This window comes from Erigeron canadensis, chromosome 3, assembly GCF_010389155.1.
Source record: "Erigeron canadensis isolate Cc75 chromosome 3, C_canadensis_v1, whole genome shotgun sequence".
Taxonomy (NCBI): Eukaryota; Viridiplantae; Streptophyta; class Magnoliopsida; order Asterales; family Asteraceae; genus Erigeron; species Erigeron canadensis.
The window spans coordinates 36551937-36573329 of NC_057763.1; the positions used below are offsets into that span (position 1 = coordinate 36551937).

A 21393-nucleotide genomic window follows, 5' to 3' on the forward strand; every position below is an offset into this window, starting at 1 on the left:
AATATGCCAAACAGTTGGGCTTACTTCACTTTTCTAAACTATGTCAATTTGCCAAGAGGCAAGTCCATAAGTATTACTCATCACCAAAAGAAACAAAGTGAGCCCAATTTGAATGAAAAGAAAGCCTAATTGCCTATAAATGGGTAAATATGTCATCCTAATGACCTAATGTGTTCTGTTATTTGTGAACGCTTTGTCAATGAGATTGATCGCACTTCCTTATATCAAACGCATCTTTCACATAAACTTCCAGGTTAATTAAGCTCATAAGCCCGGCTTTTCCTTGACTCAAGCTTAAGACTAGTCTAAAAAAGACAATCGTATTAAGCTCCACTTGATGTCTTGACCCAACATTTTTAATTTGCAACCATGCCTTATAGATTGTCATTGGTCGATCTTATAAAAGATACTAGAAATGTGTCCTTACAATGTACATAATAAGAATCTGTTTCAAGTTGTTTAGTAAGAATACATGGCTAAAAGGTTGTAGCAAAGCTGGCCACTGGTTTTGTATGGCATGTACGCAATGGTTGAGCAGAATACTACATAATGATAAGAAATAGAAAGTGTAAAAACAAAGCAAGCCAAGATTTTGCGGTCAATATGTATATATATGATACAACCTAAGATGTAAAATAAAGTTTTGGGTTGTGATATGATATTCCAATTGGAAAAAAAGAAAAAACAAAAACAATGATTTTGCTGAGATGCCCACAATCTTTTCCACAATCACTCTATCTGTTAACTATCAAATATATACTCCTACAATTAATTATGTATGAGGTGTCTCACACTTATGGAATCATGTTACCTATATAATACAGATCTCTCCATGATCCATATATCTTTAAGCACATGCACACTTGAATCACATGATCCCTAATCATTTTTTATATATACGAGTACATATTTCCTTATATTTTATAGCTTACATTACAATTATGCACCACCTATATATATCTTAATTACTCTTTACCTTAAAGCATTCTCGTTGTTAATTCATCTTTACAAGCATATTCCTATATACTACACAACAATCAAATTGACTTTACAACTATATATGCCCAATTGCTTTTGTTTTACAAAAGCATATGTAACATGGATGTGAAGTATCAACAATTGTTTTTACAATTTTGATTCACACTTTTCCGCTTCTAAAATAGCGTACAAACAACATTACACAAACAGTGTAAGAACTAAGAACACAACATTGTCCAAAGAGTAAGATTTTCGTTGATCGATGAACAATTAACAAACACTACGAACATCATGAACACAGACGAACGAACATCACAAAGTTAACAACTGAACCTAATTAAAGAAACACGAGTTTTTCTACAAGCTAGATCTTCAACTGTCTTTCACTTGAATATTATTGAAAGATTTAGAAGAACAAAAATAGCGATATTATATAAGAATTTCCAAACTGCATACCACAAGAATTATCTGCACAGTCGATATTTTTGATCTTTTTACCTCAAATCATAGCTGCAGAAGAAGTAAACACAATCAAGATTAGCTAAGACATATATAACAACATGATTATTCTTTATCATAACAAACAAAATCAACAAATTTACCATGGCTGTCATCCTTCTGATGATGCTCCATACAATTCAAAAGGTACTTAAACGTCTCAATCTCACACGGGATAGTAAGGCCACCACTATGATCAAACCCGAATTCCTCCTCAACTTTTTCCAACAAAACCTTGAACAACGGATCGCTAAGATAGCTTGTAGGGATTATAAACCTACGAAGCTCGGGTCCCACATAAACGGCTAGATACCCTTTAGGTACATCATTTGGCAAATCAGGACTTTGACCACCATCTTCAACATCCGAATCAGAATACACATTGTAACCCTTTAATCTCATACTTATAGCAGGATTAATGCCAGTTTTTCCATTAGAATGATGATTAGTAGCAGTACCGGTAACAGGACTATTATCAGAATCGCCGTCTTCTTCATTATTCCCTTTTGTCCCAAGTGTCACAATTTGCCATCTTTGAATGATTTCTTTTAGCCTTACGATTTGTCGAATCCCATTTAGTTTGTTTCCTCCATTCTCTTCCATTCTTGCAATTATCAATCTTTCCCCTGTTTTATTTTTATGCATATAACCAAAAAAACATATCAAACCCAAAATTCTTTAAACCAAAAAGAAACAAGCAGCACAGCCCCATTTGGAATAAAATGCATAACTTCTTGGATTTTATAGATAAAATTGAGTAATCAGATCATCTTTTTAAACCGTAATCCCAAACACCCGGCCCATAATGTGTGTGTGCATCAATTTGGTACGCACAAAGAAACAAATCATATCATCAAATAAACTGAAATCAAACATAGATATAATATTATATTATAGATTAAATAAAAAAGGTGATGGGAACTTACAGGTGATCGACCTTGGTGAAATGAGGTGGAAACAAGAGATATAGAGATCTGATGATGAGTATACGTATAGATTTTGGTCAAAGAAAGAAAGTAGGTATTAAATATGAATGAGTTGGAATTTCAGAATCGTTTTCCGATTTTGTTATGCTAATTTCTCCTTTTCCTTTCTTATTATGTCTTGGTTTTTATGGATGATGTATGAATTTGATCAAAAACGCAAACTTCTGTTTTTCCTTTTGGAGGAAAGTGTGTAGCTTTAAAATAAGGAGAGAGTATTGATTTTGATTATTCCAATAGAAAAAGGTTACGCTCCTTGGCTATCCTCCTTTCTATCTTGCTTGCAAGTAGAACTGTAGAAGTTGTCGCACGATTATTAATTGAATTGAATAAAATTTACATTAAATATGTGTAATATATTCTCTATTCAATAATATTCATTATGTATTAATATATTTTATACTCTCTAGTTAATCACCAGCTTTCGAGACATGAGAATGACATTTCAAAGAATTTCAAAAATACATCCCTCCAATGATATAGGTTTGAGTCTTACAGAATGAGCGGAGTTTTATCGTTTAGTTGTGGATTTATCCTTCTACTGGGTATTGGAGGTGAGGAGATTCTCTAACGCGAACACGATTAAGACAACGTATGTTAGACCCCAGCTGTGAGTAATCGACACCTCTCTAAAAAATTGTTGAATATTTTATAATTTGTAATGTAAATATTATTTCACACCATCATGTAACAATCTTGAATCTATAAATAAAATTTGTCAAAATTAAAGTGATTCCTTTCAACCATTATATATCACCAACTACGAAGGTGTTCTGTTCATTGCATTATACGGGTACATGTTAGTGTATTTTGACATCAGTCATTATCCATCTCACAACAATAATTCTGGATACTAATACGTATATAAAAAGTGATAGTTTGTTTACTACACATCAATTATTTGAAATTTCTAACCATAAAGTATAACATTTTATGCACACAATTATACATAGTTCTTAATCACACGATAAGTGTTTGATAAACAGCTCAATTAGCGGCTGAAGTTTTTGTATAGACAGATGTATACTTGTTTTTTCTTATAATAAACATATAAGCATTTTATGTAAATTGAAAATATCGTAGAGAAGCCCTCACATCACACCGAATAAAATGTGATACCCATTATGGAAAAAATCAAAAAAATTCTCCTATAAAAAGTTAGCAAATATTCCCTTTGCTTGGTGTCTCACTCGTTATGTGGTGCTAGTTAATTAACGCGGTAACGCCCAAAAAACGAACATTTGCACAACCATCTCCAACACCCATCGGACTCTTTATATGGGCTGGGCTCTATTCACTTGATCCATTTTCATATTGAACATGCATTAAGATATAAGCCTCCCTGAGGTTTATTTCTCAAACGGACAAGAAAGCATGTAATTGTTCATATGTATTTCCCCATCTAAACCTTTAAATCTTTGTTGAATTCATATTTGATATACGAGAGATAATGCTCGCGCGTTCTGGCGTTGAGATGTCGAGGGTGATAGGTCAAGTCATATAGTATGATAGCCAAATGTCTTAGCCGTACAGCTCCGCCTTCGGATATAAATATTCGGTCGACATCTCTAATGAAAGAACATGAAATTTTAAGAACACCCATACAATTTTTATAATTTATCGATATACGGTTTTTGAGATAAAAGATTTTGAATGAATTAGATAAATAAAATGATTTATGGAGGAGAGAGAAAAAATGAATGGTTGAGATTTGAGAAGAGAGATAAAAATGAATGGTTGAGATTTAAGAGTATTATAGGTATATTAGGTTGAAATGTTTATATTAGTGAATAAAGAAGAGAGGTAATTTAGGTAGTTCAATTACTTAATTGAGATTTGGAAATAAAGCAAAATGCTTTATAAGATAGTACGAGAACGGTACCCGCGCATTGCGACGGTGATGGAGGTGATGACGGGGTGGTGATGTAATGGCGGTGAAGACGGTGGCGGTGATGGGGTGACCTGACGGGCTCCACCCTTAGCTGTACGGGCTCCGTTCTCGGATTTAAAAATTCGTCGAAAGTATATCGAATGACCACTCTAATGAAAGTGCATGAATTTTAAGAACACTCATATAATTTTTATAATTTATCGATGTACGGTTTTTGAGATAAAAGATTTTAAATAAATTAGAAGAATAAAATGATTTATGAATGAGAGAAAAAAAATAGATTGATTGAGATTTGAGGAGAGAGAAAGGGTATTATAGTTATCTCAGGTAAATATAAAATAGATGTGAGAGACATTTTGAGGAAGTATTTAAAATCAATATTAAAAATTTAAGTTTAATGTTGAAAATTTAGAAAAAATCTACTTTATATATTTGATTATGATATCTGTGTATCTAAAAAAGGATAAATGGTAAGAGCTCTTTATATATCCGAGGGCGAATATTTGATTCAAACGTACACAACATAAAATCCAAATGCCTCTAAGATGTTTACTTAGTGAAGATCGAAATATTTTATGATAGACATCTGATGCTTGACCATTTGGGCCACCTTGGTGATGCTTACATATATGATATATCTGTAATCATGTTAGACTTATTTTTCATTTAGGAAAGATGTTTGTTTTGAGCATATAAAGTAGTCTTGTTATTAATTTATAACAATGCACTCCGAAATGGAAGACCAAGTTATATAAGAAAATTAAAGGTTGATACTTGATACAACCCATCAGGCCCAAATTCTATCTGACAAACAGCTTCTAATTATACCGTTATATTAGACGTTATTTCAAGTTGTACAAATCTATATCTATAACATCTAATAAAACAAATCATCATTATTTTTCCTTAAACTTTTTACTTTTGAAAAATCAAAAATACCCTTCTCCTTTATTCACTTATTTAAATATTTTCATCTGATATACCTATAATACCATTAATGAAATAATTTACAATATAGATACCCCAACACTTAAAATAACTACAATATCATCTTTAACATCAATTACTTTTACATTCACTACCATCGCCGCCCCGCCGCCCCCACCACCGTCACCACCATCACCTCCGCCATCACTACCCCACCTCCGCCACATTGCGCTGGCATAAGTCTAGTATCCTAACAAAGAATAACCCCTTCTTATTTCCCACTTTTAAAATGCACCAAGCATTTACCGTGTAACTATCGGTCCACTGGTATTAGTCTCTTCTTGAAACCTTGTGAGTATCTAACTCCATGTAAAGCCTTGCACCCTTGTCGATCTTCATTTTCATACAAATTAATTAGAAATAAAAAGAGTTGAAAATAATTAATAAAATAAAATGCTTTTTTTTTAATGGCTAGCCAAGTAGCCAACTAATACTATTCGAACATTACAAAAACTCAAAAACAAAAACTAATTATAGACAAGCCCAAGTTTGAGTTGTAGGCCCAATCATGGCTCTCCAAGGGAGGCCCGTAAATATATAGTTTAGTCATGGTCCTCATGGAATCATGGTTTAGTATAAAAAGTGTAAATTTGTTTTTCCTTTTTTTTTTTCGCTAATGCAAATAATAAGTATTGGATACTTAATAAGTTCATAGTTTTTTATATTCTTTTATCTTGTTGGAATTCAAGACTTGATCCAACTGAAAAACATCCAAAAAAACATGACATCCAAGTTTCTAATGTGACGTTAATAGAGATACTAGTAAGTAATGAGTAATAGTTGAAGCTTTGAAGGGACATCGTGACTATAGTAAAATGAATACGATGAGAATATGAGATGGTATCATATATTCAAATAATTAATCTCTAATATAATGCTAAACGATTATCAAGTACAAAATTTGATACAAAACAACTATGTGGAGTAGGATACATTTGCCTTCAAAGATTTTTTTAACGGTAAATGAAAAATATCCAAACATATAAATTTGTCATCTACGACAATTACATGTTTGTAACTTGTAAGTAGTTGTATCTTGTGTGATACTACGGAATGCCCTGTAAATTTAGCATTCCCATTTTTAGAAGCAACTTTTTGCTCAAAGTGCAAACTTTATAATAGTGATAATTGTAAAACATGGCTGGAATGAGCCAAAACAAACTCTTTACTGGATTGCTTAAGAAAGCACATAGTTCAATCCAATAAACTATGAGTATAGCTAACTAAGCCAAAATGTCTATGTAATGTAACGATCGTGAAAAATGTCTATTCAATGCAACTAAAAACGAATTTTGTCTATGTAATGTATGTAACCGGATAAACTACCAGTAACCGGTCACCACTTTAAAAATACTCAATTTGTGTCCCATGTGGCACTTTGATTGACCTTACGTGTAATAGCACCGATTATTTATATGTAATAGCACCGATTACTAGTATAACAATGACAAAGCTTAGGATTGTTACTACACCAACCAACAAATACAACACATTGTCAAACACATTTAATCTTGACTTTGTTACAGTCAACCCATTCTTCAACAACTGGACACTAGAATCATCATCTTCAAACCCTATTGTAGGTTTAACTTTCAACTATTTGACTGCTTATGAGTGAATATCAAACAACAAGTTTTTGTAGTACAAACTAGCTAGCTCTTCATCAATAAAGCTAAAACTGCTAGATGCACTACTTTTCACCTGAATCGGAATATGAATGATAGTTTAATTCAGAATTTGGGTTGGAATATAGATGATGCAATACATATATTCTGATGAATGTATGAAAATGAACTTACTTTTGGGCATTTGATGAATCTTCTATCTAGATTCTTTCTTGTCCAAGCTGTTAGAATGTTCAACTTTTGGCAACACTTACAATACATATACGCAGGGAAAAAGGAAGAAGAAGCCACGGAGATGAATGGATGAGGAAAGGGAGAAAAGTTTGGTAGAGGAAAAATAATATAAAGGGAAATAAATAATAAGCGGGAGATATATGGGAGGTAAACTAGCTCAAATGGACTACATGGCAACCGACATGGAGCACAAATTAAGTAACCGGTCAATTTGTAAGGTTTATCCGGTTACATATATTGCATTGACAAAATTCGTTTTTTAGTTGCATTGGATAGACACTTTTCGAGATCGTTATATTACATAGACATTTTGGCTTAGTTAGCTACACTCACAGGTCATTATCCCAATAATTTATTGGTGAATTAATTGCAACCATATATTTTTGACCATTTAGCTTGTATATAATAATATTTCAGTTTATATTACCAAATACTGATTGGAACTAAAAATAGCTATCAAATTCTACGAACCATATAATTATTTACTTAGACTGATTTCGTTATATTGGCAGACATTGAAGACGAATAATCTCTATCATAAGTCACTTAGATTCTAGCTATCTAAAAACGCATATGCCATGATGAAAATAATTTCACAAGAAGATGACAAAACATTTTACATAAATTAGGTGAAGATTAGAGGTTCAAAATATAATACAGGTGACTTTTACCATTTCACCTTTATATCAAATTTTCAAATGTTGGTTGGAACTTAGCTATTATTCCATAGTATTCCAATCATGCATGATGTCATACTTCACTTAATCTCACATAAATGAGACGATGCAACGCAGACTATTTATAAATATTTCGTAATGCAAAATTGGTAAATTTTGAACATTTAATGTTGGAAATGATAAATTCTAACCAAATAGCCTAATAATTATCTTAATACATTATAAGAGTGACATGTGGTATCCACTAATTCTCTTTCCTAATCTTGTCCCTGATTTTTCCACATGTCATCATCTCAAAGTTAAGAAGATTATTAGACTATTTAGTTAGGAAGATTAATCATTTTTCTTTAATGTTCTCTAAGAATTAATAATGCAAGTATATGTACTTGAGATTTAGCCCAATTGAACATTTAATGCCCTTTATATTTTTCAGCCAAATGTTAGTCATGAGTTCAACACCTATGAAATGCATATTGGGAATTCAAAGTCTTTGCCAATGAGGTGGAACATGAGGGTTTTCTCTAGTATTTAGTTGGTTTCCTCCATAACGGTAGTGAGACTTCCACCGCCAGTCATGCCCTCGGATTGGTTGTGTTGGTGATGTGGTTGATCTCTGCCGAACAATGAAGAGTCAATGTCGCTAAGTCCAATAACCACTGTTAGTGAAAATAAATAATGCTAAGTATATCCACACACGTACATCTATATAGATTAATTACTACTAATAATTATTAGACTATAATTCACATTCTCTATGTTGATGAAACACATTAGTATAAAGGCCAGCTTATACAGTTATACTTCTTAATAAAATGAATATACCCATGTTAAAAGTTGCACATGGAGAATTGTTTAAAATATTCCTCCCCACATAAAAAATCTTTGCGTTGTTTGAAAGTCTTGATTGCCCATTTATACTATTTTCAATAATCACTACATCACATACGTTATCGATCAGCTGTAACTCATGGGTACTATACCATGCTAGTCATCTCTAATACATTTCACTTTAAATTGTAAGAACTTGGTGTAGTATTTGACTACTGCTTGACATTTTCTTATATATGTCGTTAATTTAGAAGGGCATGGTTATGATTTCATTCCTTGATAAGTTGTATAGAATAGTGAACCGTACGTCAAACACACCAGGGCCAACTTTAGAAATAAATGTTTCGAGAGAAACCAATCGTGTCAAAACACATCTTAGCAAATGTCACATTGTCACGATATATAAAACATCTGTTTTGTGGTCAACGGATGTTCCTCTAATATACATATATATTCTAAGTAGTCGTTTGGATTATAGCATTCATGAGAATTCGAAAGAGTGAATATTTTTTTCTTTTTATCAAGTAAGGTTAATATAAGAAATTTTAAATGCTTTTTCCACTACCAAATCCCTTTACAATATTTGAATCAAAGCCCCTTATAAAAATAGTAATAAGGCTTGTTATTACGACTAAAGTTCTTAATTAATTCAATTCCTATAATAAATAAATAAATAAATTTTTTTAAATATATGAAAGTCGCTTTAGATCTAATTAAAGACATAAGAACTAGTGTCTAACATAACCACGGTGCTAGATGTGATCGAGTAGATACGAAGCTAAAACGATGGCGGATTTCTTTTCATAAGAATGTGACCATTTAAACATTTTACGTAAATTATTAGGTGAAGATTTTGGATGTACAATCATTCAAGTAATTTTACCATTCGTGTCTCTATCCACTTGAATATTTCTCCTGTCGATCGATCGGTTGGAACTTATCTGTCATTCCAAAGTAATTAAACTCTTATATATGCCCCACACTATATATCAAGTGCCTAGCTTGTCACAATAATATATAGGGGTTGGGTATTGTAAAACAAGTATTAAAGTAAAACAAATAGAACAAGATCTTGACCCTTAGATCATGGTTAAATTGATGCACGAAGATTCACGAAACAATTGATGTATTATGATTTTTATGATGCACGGTGATTATCACTATAGAAAAACCTATTGTTTTATTTGTTTTACATTAATACTTGTTTTATTTTACCTAAAACCATAATATATATTATCTCATAACGATTGATAAATGTCAACCAATAAACATTCAATGATTATACACATATTGATTTCTAAGAAACCCAAAGTTGTCTATTTGTTAAACTTTTCTTGGAAACTAATTCATCCATAATGTTACATCTATTCATATTTCCATATCATCATATGTAATATATGACCAGCTGATCGGTCAGGTACAAATGGACCTCTGACAAACAAAAACACACACACACGCATGCACACATACAAATACAACACCAATGGTACAATTAGGAAGTGTGGGCCGGTGATGATGTCCCAATTAAATATTTTAATTTCGTTCATTTAAGTCATAAAGTACGTACAAAACTAAAAGTAGTACCGGCCATATACAACATAATGTACATAGGGGGTACTACGGGTCATACTCGTGTATGTACTCTTCAAGCTCATCAATCCAAAATCAGACGATACATATGTGTTATATAGATATTTGAGTTGTTACAAAATTGATTATTACGATTTGTAATTGACTAATTGCACACACACAAATAAATTAGAACACATTTGTACGCCCCTTGGTGTACGTTGGTAGGTTCTGGGGAAAGGAAAGTACATGTTGTACAAGTTTTGGATTCCATGTAATCTTTTTATGTACTTTTTAAAAGAATGTACATATTGTGGTATTAGCGATATAACTAGAGCTAAACAATTGAAGACAACTCAACTGATAGATATATTTTTTTTTATTGGTTTTGAGTTCGTAAGACTTATGGTCATTAGTTATCATCAACGTAAATAAAAATATTATACTTCTTATAACAAAAGCTTATTATCTAAATTTTATGAGAAGAAGTACAAATATTTGACGCAATTAACGATAGCCCATTTATATAGCTCTTATTAGACAAACATTTATTTTAATTTTTTTTTGTAATTTCTCGTCGATTTGAACTTTCGGAAAAATTCATTACCTTTTTGTTCTTTAAATCATCGTGACAAAATTTTTTTGCTAAAATTTAATTGTCACATATATTTTTATGTCACTTTTATATTCTATAGATAGCTAGGATTTTTAAATGGTGTCTAAGGGGCATTTTTATATTTGTCAAATATGCTATACAATTAAAAGATCTAGCTTACCGTTAACGGAAACAAAAACTTTGCTTCCATTCATGATTTTGAGTTATTTTTGCTAGACATATATACCCATTAAATTGACTATCCTTCTAGAAAACCATTTATTTGATAGTATATTTTAATATCCTCAATCATTTATTTGTATGAACTCAGAAGATGAAGATATGACTTCTCTAAACATAAACGTATTAAATAAAAAGGCATATTTAGACGTACACAATTGAGAAATATCCAATTAGTTCAGATTAGATTCACTAAAAATCACTGCATACTTTTGCAAATTTTTGTCCGGGTTTTGTTAAATTAAATTCTAAAAGTTTTGTTAAACATTTATTTGTATAATTTTTTTTATGCACGTTAAATTAAATCATAAGAGATTGGTTTAACATTTTTTAATTTCTATTATTAGACTTTTTTGAGAAATGATCCTTATACAACAACTATTAACCATACACAACATTTACATTAAAATGGTCTATTATGCCCCTATCTCAAATTTTAATATTTTTTCCTTTTATTTTACCCCTAATATTACAACCATCTCTTTTATAATTAAACCCTAATATCTTTGCCCACCCCCACTCACGTTTCTTATCCCCACCAAATCTCTTTATACGTGATTGAAATCATGGAGACACATGTAATTTTTGTAATTCAATGGCTTTTGTTTTTATGTTTTACTTGTTTTGTGTACACAATGAATAATATGATCATGTTTTACCCACAATCGATCAATCACTAGATTGATTGATAAATATGATGTTTTTGGCTTTACAAATGTGTTTTTTTAGGAGCAATATTATATATTTCTACTGTGTATGTGTTACAATCTCTATAGACATGTTAGTTTATTAAGTCAACACTCATATATATTTGAGGCGGTAGAGTTCTTTCATTTTTTACTCTAGAACTCTTATTATCCTTAACTAGAAATCCACCATTAGATGCTAGAAATTAAAGGTACTAGATTACAAGTAATTAGTATTTTTGTATTTCGCCTATAATAATTCCATAAGAGTTGTTATATAGTTATGTCAATGTAATATGTACATGTCAATGTAATATGTGAGTTTCTAAATTTTTGTTATTGTATGGTTTCAATCTTTATAGATGGTTTTAGTGAAATTAATGTAAAGGAGAAAATAAAAGGGTCAAATATGAAAATTAAATATAAAGGCAAAATAAACCATTTCAATATAAATGTTGTGTATGAGTAATAACTATTGTGTAGAGATCATCTCCCTATTGATAAATATAACCAAAAGGCGAGACCGTTAGAAAAATGTTACGTGTTATGCGAGACAAGTTACATTAATTAATGATTCATAGTGTTTAATGAATATATAATTTACTATTGGACTGAAAGCTCATTGCCAACTTCATTTCAACGTACATTAAATAACATCATGGTTTTCCTTTTAAATCGAAACCATAGTGGGCATCCTAAATTCCTAATTACCTTCCCTCGCTATACAACATTTTAATCCTGATAATTCCACATATATCATTTGTGTATGTATAATTGTATATCATCATATTAACATGTTATATAACATACATACATCAATGTTAAATAAATTAGTTTCCTCCAATTAAAGTTAGGAATATAAAGAAACATACTGTTAAGTTCAAATTATTATATTTTATAAAACTCATATTTTTATTATTAAGTGATAATACTATTTTACATTTCAATTGTTTCTAGAAGGAACAAAAAATATTAATTTAAAATAAAAGTGCAACAACCACATATATATAGAAGAATGAAATAAGATATCGTGAATTGGAAGAGTGGGAGACACGACTTCCGGTGATCGTAAATTAAAGAAAAAACAACTAATGTTAGCTACCAAATTACCATTATTATATTGAAGATTGGTACGTAACATAGCATGCACGTATTAATTACATTACAATTATAAATCCATATATATCTATATCGATCTATACCTGTATGCCTCTATACTAAATTTTATTTCATCTTTCTCACAAGTAACAATCATTATTGCTACCAAAAGCTGTGTGAGATGAGGGGTTTTAGACTTTTAAAATATAAATACTGACCGATTGAGCTAATGTAATTCTATCTGTCGATTTCAATGTTATTACTTTTTCTATTTTACAGTTTAAGTTTTAAAACATTATTAATCCAAACAAAAATTTGTGCAAGTACCTCACCTTTATCCATTATCCTATTTCTAATTTTTGATAAAAAAAAAAAAATTAATCATAGTCATTAGAGTTGTCGTTAGTATGCATAAATTGAAGATTTTACCTTTATATATTTAAAGTCCACATAAATATGTAATTGATTTATGCATGTTAACAAGAGTTTATAGAGTTGTCATTAGTAAAATCCTTTTTTATGTTATGCTATACATTAACAACTAGATTTTAGACCCGTGTCCAACACTGAATACGAGACTTACGACATTATTAATATTAGATATTAATACATGTAACTCATAAAAGTTTATAAAATGAAAGTTTAAGATATAAGTAGATACTGAATGTTCAATTCAAATACCAAGAATGTTAAGCTTATAGAAAGAATATTAATGTAATAAAAAATATTGGAAGTATATATCCTCCTTCATCATTTGAAAAACTTATTTAAAGACGAAATTTATTGTAGTGTTTTTTGTCTTGTCATCTTTGTCACATATTACTACCTTAAAGCCCCTTCTCGACTTAACTCGAGATACTGCAAAGTACAATTGTTCGTGTGTGAAAATCGGACTTTATAAATAGAAACCAGTTTTAATAACATTGTAAAAATAATTATTTTAGTTATTTGTTTTTTATTAACTTAATACAATTATGTAAAAACTAAATGATAAAATCAGCGAGAGTCAATTTGATGAAATCAAGCCATATGATTGATTAATAAGTCATTAGTTCAACTGTCTTTTAATATATATTAAAATTAAAATTGTACAATTAATACTAAAATCTTAATATATTTACAATAAATTTAATTTATTTTTATATAATTGCTTTTATATATATGATAGAACATATTATTAGATATATATTAGCTATTATTTTATTGGACAAATATTAGCTATTATTTTATCAGATATATATAAGCTATTATTTATTTATTTATTATATTAAAACTATTGGGTAAAAAGTATAAATATATGATGGAAAACAAAAAAGTGTAAATTAAAGTCAAAATTAAAAAAATAGTCAACATTAAGAAATCGAGATATGTAATTGGTCGATAAGTTATTAGAGCAACTGTGCTTTAATATAATAAAAGATAATGAAACAAATCTTGCCGGAAAGAAAATTAATAATTTAAAAGAAAAAGTGGATTAAAGTTGAGTATTGAAAACATTAATAACCAAAAAAGGTAAATCCATGCAAATACCCATCTTTAGACTTTATTATCGAATTGCATTTTAAAAGAAAAGAAATGATATGATATGATAAGGATACAAGAGATATAATCCTTTCAATTCATCTAAAAAATATAAAACAAAAATTAGTCTAAAAACAACTAAAAAAACATTTTATATATTATCAAGTAATTCTTTTTGTTTCTTTAGAAAAATCTTCCCCCTCTCCCTCACCCCAACACAATATTATTAATATATTGTGTAGTGTAAAAAAATTAGATCGACGGGAACCCCTTGATCCAATGTACGACATTAATACCTGCAAAAACCCCATGTTAAGTATTTTCATCGATGATTAGTTTTCATTCTTAGATTTGCATTCGACAAGACTTGTACCTGGTTCTCTTAAAACACAAGCCCCGAATGGCATCATGGTGGCCAACCGTTTGGTTGTATAGTATATGAAAGTTCATATATTTTTAGAAAAAAAATATTGGCATGTAACGTACATCGATAGTAGATAAAAGAGAAAGTGGCAAGTAGATAGTAATATATATATATATATATATATATATATATATATATGTATAGTTTGATAAATAATTTGTATTATAAGAGTTCTAAATCATAACAATTTAAACATTGTAAAGTGTTAATTAGTATCCCTATAAACTGATTTTTCAACGCTTAATTACAACACATTTTACATGTATTAAAAATTGTAAAGAAAGTATGTTAGGGAATTTGGACAACTTTGTTGAGAATTTGTGAACGGGGTCGAAAGAGTAAAACTATAATACTTACAAGGGTGAGTTTCCAAGCTAGTGATAACATTGAAAATTTGAATAGGAAAAAATATGTATATATAGAAAGGGTGGTTGTATTATATGTGTAAAATAGCAAATTAAGGCAAAAAGAGTTAGAAAAAAGATGGGGGGTTAAACAAACAAGACTCAACTACTACTCTCTCTATACACACATACAAACATACACACACACACACACAAAACGTTGAATTCGTGTGCTACCATCGGTTGAGAAGCCTTTTTTGTTCCACCAATTTGATTTTGATTACCCAAATTCTATTATTGTTTAATGCAAATTCACGTTTTAATAAACACATAAAACACCTATACGTACGTACATGTTTTGTTTTCAAACAAAATAATATTTCAAGTAAGTTTCATAAACTTATTATTACCATGAGGTCTGATTCTCCAATGAGCAGCAGTTCGGATGGAAGAAGATCAAATTTCAGTCGTCATCACATGATGCTAGATGATACCAATTCTAACGAGGAGGTATACGGAATAGGAGGTGCAATGCTCCCTATTTTCCTCAATGATCTACGCCGAAACAATAATAATGATCAAGATTTAGTTGAAGTCACGCTAGAATTAGAGGATGACTCGATTATTTTATGTAGTGTGACTCCTACCAACGGTAACACATCTAACCATCATATTGAGGGTGTAGCCACCACCGCTAGCAGGCTACGTAGAAAGTTTTCATGGTTAACGTCTACATCATCACGTGCATCATCTTCTGACGCTAGTGTAGACCGTGTTAATGTATCATCAAGAGATGCTAGGAAAATGAAAGCAAAATTGATGAGGAATAAATCTAGCGCTCAACGAGCTCTAGGAGGTTTGAGGTTTATTAGCAAATCCACAAATGCGACCGATGTTAATGAGCTTTGGAAAAATGTGGAGGCCCGGTTTGGGTGTCTTGCTAAGGATGATGGCTTACTTGCTAGAGAAGATTTTGCTGAATGCATTGGTGATTAATTGTTATATGTAATTTTGATTTATGTATCAACACTTCAAAATTTTTTTTTTTTTTATCTAATTACATTTTTTTGGGGGTTTGAATTTTTTTAGGAATGGCAGACTCAAAAGAGTTTGCATTGGGAGTTTTTGATGCATTGGCTAGAAGAAGGCAACAGAAACTGGGAAAGGTTACTAAAGCTGAGCTTTATGATTTTTGGTTACAGATTTCGGACCAGAGTTTTGATGCCCGTTTACAAATCTTCTTTGACATGTAAGTTTTCTTTTTCCGTCGTTGATATGTTTTTTGTCTACTGATATTGCACATAAGATCTTGAAAATGTTGCCATTATAGTTCTTAGATTTTTGCACCTACTGTAGAATGCTAAACTTGGAAGAACAAAGTCAATGGGCCGGTTAGCCCATTTGGTACAGACTCTTACCTTTTGGGGTGAAAGCCATGGTTCAATCTTTAGACATGGATAGTTATAATTGTTTAGATAGCTTAGAACTAGATTATATTTTGCGGTTAAAAGAAAATTTTGAAAGTAAAAAGATCTGGTTTGCTGGAAATTTGGACACCAGAAATCATAGTCAATAGATTGCTGACATATTTACATTTATTTATTAATGCTTTTTAAGCTTGTGAAATGACTTGTCTGCCCATAAGTTCCTGTAAATGTTTATTTATTTTGTCACTAATTTGATCACAAGATTTGTAGTTGACACTTTGTTTTTAATGTGTTGTGAATTCTGATGATGCAATACTGGAAACAGATCATATATAAGACCAGCTATACAGGACAGGATTAGTTTAATCACAACTTTTGAGTTGTTTTTCGTCCAAGGGGTAGTATGGTCAATTGTATTCTTTATAGCCAAATAGGAGTGCAAGGATCAACTCCCTCTAATAAAATAAGAATAAATGCAACCGCATAAGATTTTATTAAAAATTTTCTGTTGGGTACAAGAGAATGTTATATTAATCTATTATTTCTATTAAAAAAAAAGGAGTAGTTTTGTGACAGCTTTTATCTGGAATTATTTTGGGCTTGTTCATTAAAGAAGAAAAATCAGACTTTGTATTTCTTTTGTGATGACAATCTACATATGTAATTAAAACTATTGGACTAATTCATAGCATAATATATTAAATGAAATGAATCAGAACTTTTGCTAAAGTTATATATCTTGAACTACACTAGTGATAAATTTGACCGATATATGATTTTTGTTTACTGTTAAGCAAAGATGTAGTGATTCCTTTGGTTTCTATTTTCCTATAAATTCAGGGCAGACAGTAATGAAGATGGAAGGATCACTAGGGATGAGATACAAGAGGTATATATACTTGTACTTTTTGAGGGTTTGGTTTCTAGCTAATTGAGGTCTAATAATCTAACCATATGGATGTCATTTTTCTTTTATAAAGCTAAGGATTTCTGAAAGAACCACAATTTTACAATATATCCACTACTGACTGGAACTTTTTGGCTGATGAGTAGGCCAAAGCCCTGGTGGAAATAGGATGTATTTGATGCATAAACTTTATTTATGTTGTCATAATTGAATTATATTCTTTCATTTAGTCAATGATGAAGAATACTTGGCTAGTATACAAAAATCTTTATGAAACCATGTGTTGTAAGATTCTGTAATTTTATTAAAAATGCAAGTATTAATTAGCATTACTGTTTTATTTGTATGCAGTTGCTAGTTCTTAGTGCGGCTGCAAACAGGTTGTCGAAGTTGAAAGAACAAGCAGAGGAATATGCCTCTTTAATTATGGAAGAACTAGACCCTGAGAATCTTGGCTACATTGAGGTAATATAGCTGAAACGCCAAACCCATAAAGAAAATAAGGCATAAATTGTCAAAACAAAACTGAACGCATTAATTTCAGTTATGGCAGTTGGAAACACTTCTGTTACAAAGGGAAGCTTACATGAACTATAGTAGACCTCTGAGCATAGCCAGTGGGGGGTGGAGCCAGAATTTGAATTCCTTAAAGCCCAAAAGCATTATCCATCGGCTAGCTCATTTTGTGACGTGGGCTTTGATAGAGAACTGGCAAAGAACTTGGATCTTACTAGTATGGGTTTTGACCATGGCTTGTCTTTTTACATGGAAATTCAAGCAATATAGAGACAAAGCGGCGTTTCATGTAATGGGGTATTGCTTGACCACTGCTAAAGGGGCTGCAGAGACCCTCAAGCTCAATATGGCTCTTATACTCCTTCCTGTTTGTAGAAATATGCTTACATTCCTGAGGTCTACGCGAGCCCGGTTCTTTATCCCTTTTGATGACAATATCAACTTCCACAAGGTGACCGACCACCCTTTTTGTGAAATATATGCAAGATGTCTTATTACATGCCATGAACTTAACATTATCATTTGGGTTGTAGATAATTGCAGTTGCTATAGCAATTGGAATCGCCTTGCATGCTGGCAACCATATGATATGTGATTTCCCTCGGTTGGTGAACTCTTCAGAAGAGAAGTTTGCTCTGATAGCATCAGATTTCCATAATAAAAAGCCTACCTACAAGGAATTAATAACTGGGATTGAAGGTGTGACTGGAATTTCTATGCTCATATTGATGGCCTTCGCGTTCACATTAGCTTCACGGTATTTCAGGAAGAATATGGTGAAGCTGCCATCACCATTCAACAGATTGACAGGATTCAATGCATTTTGGTTTTCACATCACCTTTTTGGTTTGGTGTACATACTACTTTTGATTCATGGATCCTTCTTGTTCTTGGTTCATAACTGGGGTCAGAAGACGGTAAGCTCTATAGATACATCTATTCACATGAAATTTCGTTAAGTGAAATACTTCACTGAGCATATACGTTTCTCTCTCTCAGACGTGGATGTACATCTCAGTTCCACTCTTAATATACGGAGCAGAAAGGAGTCTGAGAACAGGACGATCAGAACACTACTCGCCTAAAATTATAAAGGTGACCGTATTTCACAAAGTCTCAATTAAGATGACCTTTTGTTAAATGTAACAACATCTACTGAAAATATGTTTGCAATCAGGTTTCCAACCTACCAGGGGATGTATTCAGCATAATTATGACAAAGCCGAATGGATTTAAATACAGGAGTGGACAGTATATATTTCTACAATGCCCTTCGATCTCTCCATTTGAATGGCATCCTTTTTCAATTACTTCATCACCAGGAGATGATTTCCTCAGTGTTCACATAAGGACAGTTGGAGACTGGACACAAGAGCTGAAGGAAGTATTAACAAATGATAATGGTTCTGCATGTACGATTGGCCGGGCCAAATTTAGGAAGCTAGGGGAAGTGGATTCAAAAGGGTAATTATATAAATTTGTGGCATTTAGAAACTTACTTTTGCCATTATGTGAATCTAACAAACTAATGATAAGATGTGAATAATGCAGTTTACCAAGGCTACTGTTGGATGGGCCTTACGGGGCACCTGCGCAAGACTACAGGAATTATGATGTGTTACTTCTTGTAGGGCTAGGAATTGGAGCAACTCCCTTTATAAGTATTCTTAGAGACCTTTTAAACAACAATCGGGCAATAGAAGACCAAACGGTAAAAACTATAGTCATGTAGATCTATTTTGTTTAATGACTATATGCACCGTATCTTTTTATGATGTCTTTTGTGCTCATGTCACTTAGGATTCAAACACAGAGACCAGTATTTCCGGGGATAGTCTTACGAGTCTAGCATCTTCAAGTATGGCATCAACAACGGAAAAGAAGAAACCAAGAAGGACAAAAAGTGCAAACTTTTATTGGGTCACCAGGGAACCTGGTTCCTTTGAATGGTTTAAAGGAGTGTTGAATGAAGTCGCCGAAATGGATCACAAAGTAATCTATATTTTCAATATTCAAGTCTTGAAAATTGTCATTAAAGATTTACTTGTACACTCCATGCTAATGATTTACTTGAACAGGGTCAAATTGAGATGCATAATTATCTTACTAGTGTCTATGAAGAGGGCGATGCACGATCAACTCTAATCACTATGGTCCAAGCACTTTCCCATGCCAAACATGGAGTGGACATCCTATCTGGAACTAGGGTATGCTATACTAATCACTAACCTATAAAGTTTTATGTGGATTGAAGTGTTTTCTTTCATAATATAAGAAGGTTTTTGGTTGCAGGTAAGGACACATTTTGCTCGGCCGAATTGGAGAGAGGTTTTTACCAAGGTAGCATCAAAACATCCAAGTTCAACCGTAGGTAAATAATACATAAAGCTCATGACTCATTCAATCAAACGGTTAATCATGTAAAAACATAGGTCTAAAGTTTACGATTTTGCAGGAGTGTTCTATTGTGGGATGCCAGTGCTTGCAAAGGAGCTGAAGAAACTATCATACGAGATGAGCCAGAAAACATCAACTCGATTTGAGTTTCACAAGGAGTATTTCTGAAGTAAGACAGAGAGCTTGTTATATATACTTAATTATATATATATATATAACTACAATTCATTAGTAACAAAGGAATGTAAATGTGTACACTATACAAATACTAGTTTAGGCCAACATGTATAATTAGTGGGATATATACAATCAAAAAAACGGAGAATCCAAGTCTCTCCAATTAGTCGTAAGAGGACCTTAGTTCTAAACTGCATCCGCGATTATTTTGACAGCCACGGTTAGTGGTTGAAAGACCTAACATTTGTTTGGTTAATAAAAGAATGTCATTTTTACTTGAACAATATGAACCATCTCCAGCCAGTACTATGACATGTAACCAATTGGATCCAGTCAAAAGCAGAAAAAGGAACATGTAAGATGTTGGGGCGGGTCAGATAGTACAGCAAGATGATATACACTTACATACAACAAGTAAACTTTATCATCATTTTTTTTCTCATTTAATGGCCTTTGTCTAGTTATTTTTTACAAATTTATGACAAGTCTCAAGTAACATGTTCCGTGCTCACCATCCACAACACATGTATGGTTACATGAATTTAAGTTATATAATTGAAAGGTTTTTAACTTTTAATCCACATGACCCTACTCCTGAGACTGACCCGACCCGACTCATCTAATCTTTATTTCATCCTCTGTTAAATGGCCAACAAATGTAGGTGGGCATTAAAATGGTGAACTGCCAGCCTTTCCTTTTGTTGTCCTTTCTTCTTCCTTAATTTAGCAATAGATTTCTTCATTTACACAATCATTAATAATTCAAAGTTTCATAGATTTACCTTTATAAT

General features: G+C 31.7%; 2 protein-coding genes across 2 annotated transcripts; one reads left to right on the forward strand and one right to left on the reverse strand.

Annotated features, from left to right (window-relative positions):
• Positions 1 to 1210: 1210 nt before the first annotated feature.
• Positions 1211 to 2724, reverse strand: LOC122593637. Its single transcript, XM_043766063.1, has 3 exons — positions 2403 to 2724; positions 1581 to 2102; positions 1211 to 1488 (listed from the first exon to the last, which is right to left on the reverse strand). The coding sequence occupies exons 2-3, from the start codon at positions 2077 to 2079 to the stop codon at positions 1478 to 1480; spliced, it is 510 nt and encodes a 169-aa protein (XP_043621998.1). The 5' UTR covers positions 2080 to 2102; positions 2403 to 2724; the 3' UTR covers positions 1211 to 1477.
• Positions 2725 to 15589: 12865 nt separating this feature from the next.
• On the forward strand, positions 15590 to 20797 carry LOC122593776 (respiratory burst oxidase homolog protein E). The gene is made up of 13 exons (XM_043766225.1): positions 15590 to 16166; positions 16268 to 16427; positions 17446 to 17494; positions 17864 to 17977; positions 18057 to 18479; positions 18562 to 18945; positions 19028 to 19123; positions 19206 to 19492; positions 19580 to 19739; positions 19829 to 20020; positions 20107 to 20235; positions 20321 to 20399; positions 20484 to 20797. Exons 1-13 carry the CDS (start codon positions 15590 to 15592, stop codon positions 20591 to 20593), a joined length of 2760 nt encoding a protein of 919 aa, XP_043622160.1. The 3' UTR covers positions 20594 to 20797.
• Positions 20798 to 21393: the final 596 nt, after the last annotated feature.

Bases quoted from the DNA above. Each gene is read 5' to 3' on its own strand.
- LOC122593776 (XM_043766225.1), top strand. From the start codon at position 15,590: ATGAGGTCTGATTCTCCAATGAGCAGCAGTTCGGATGGAAGAAGATCA. The intron at 16,167-16,267 runs GTGATTAATTGT...GAATTTTTTTAG, and splicing joins AGATTTTGCTGAATGCATTG to GAATGGCAGACTCAAAAGAG. The intron at 20,236-20,320 runs GTATGCTATACT...TTTTGGTTGCAG, and splicing joins ACATCCTATCTGGAACTAGG to GTAAGGACACATTTTGCTCG.
- LOC122593637 (XM_043766063.1), bottom strand. From the start codon at position 2,079: ATGGAAGAGAATGGAGGAAACAAACTAAATGGGATTCGACAAATCGTA.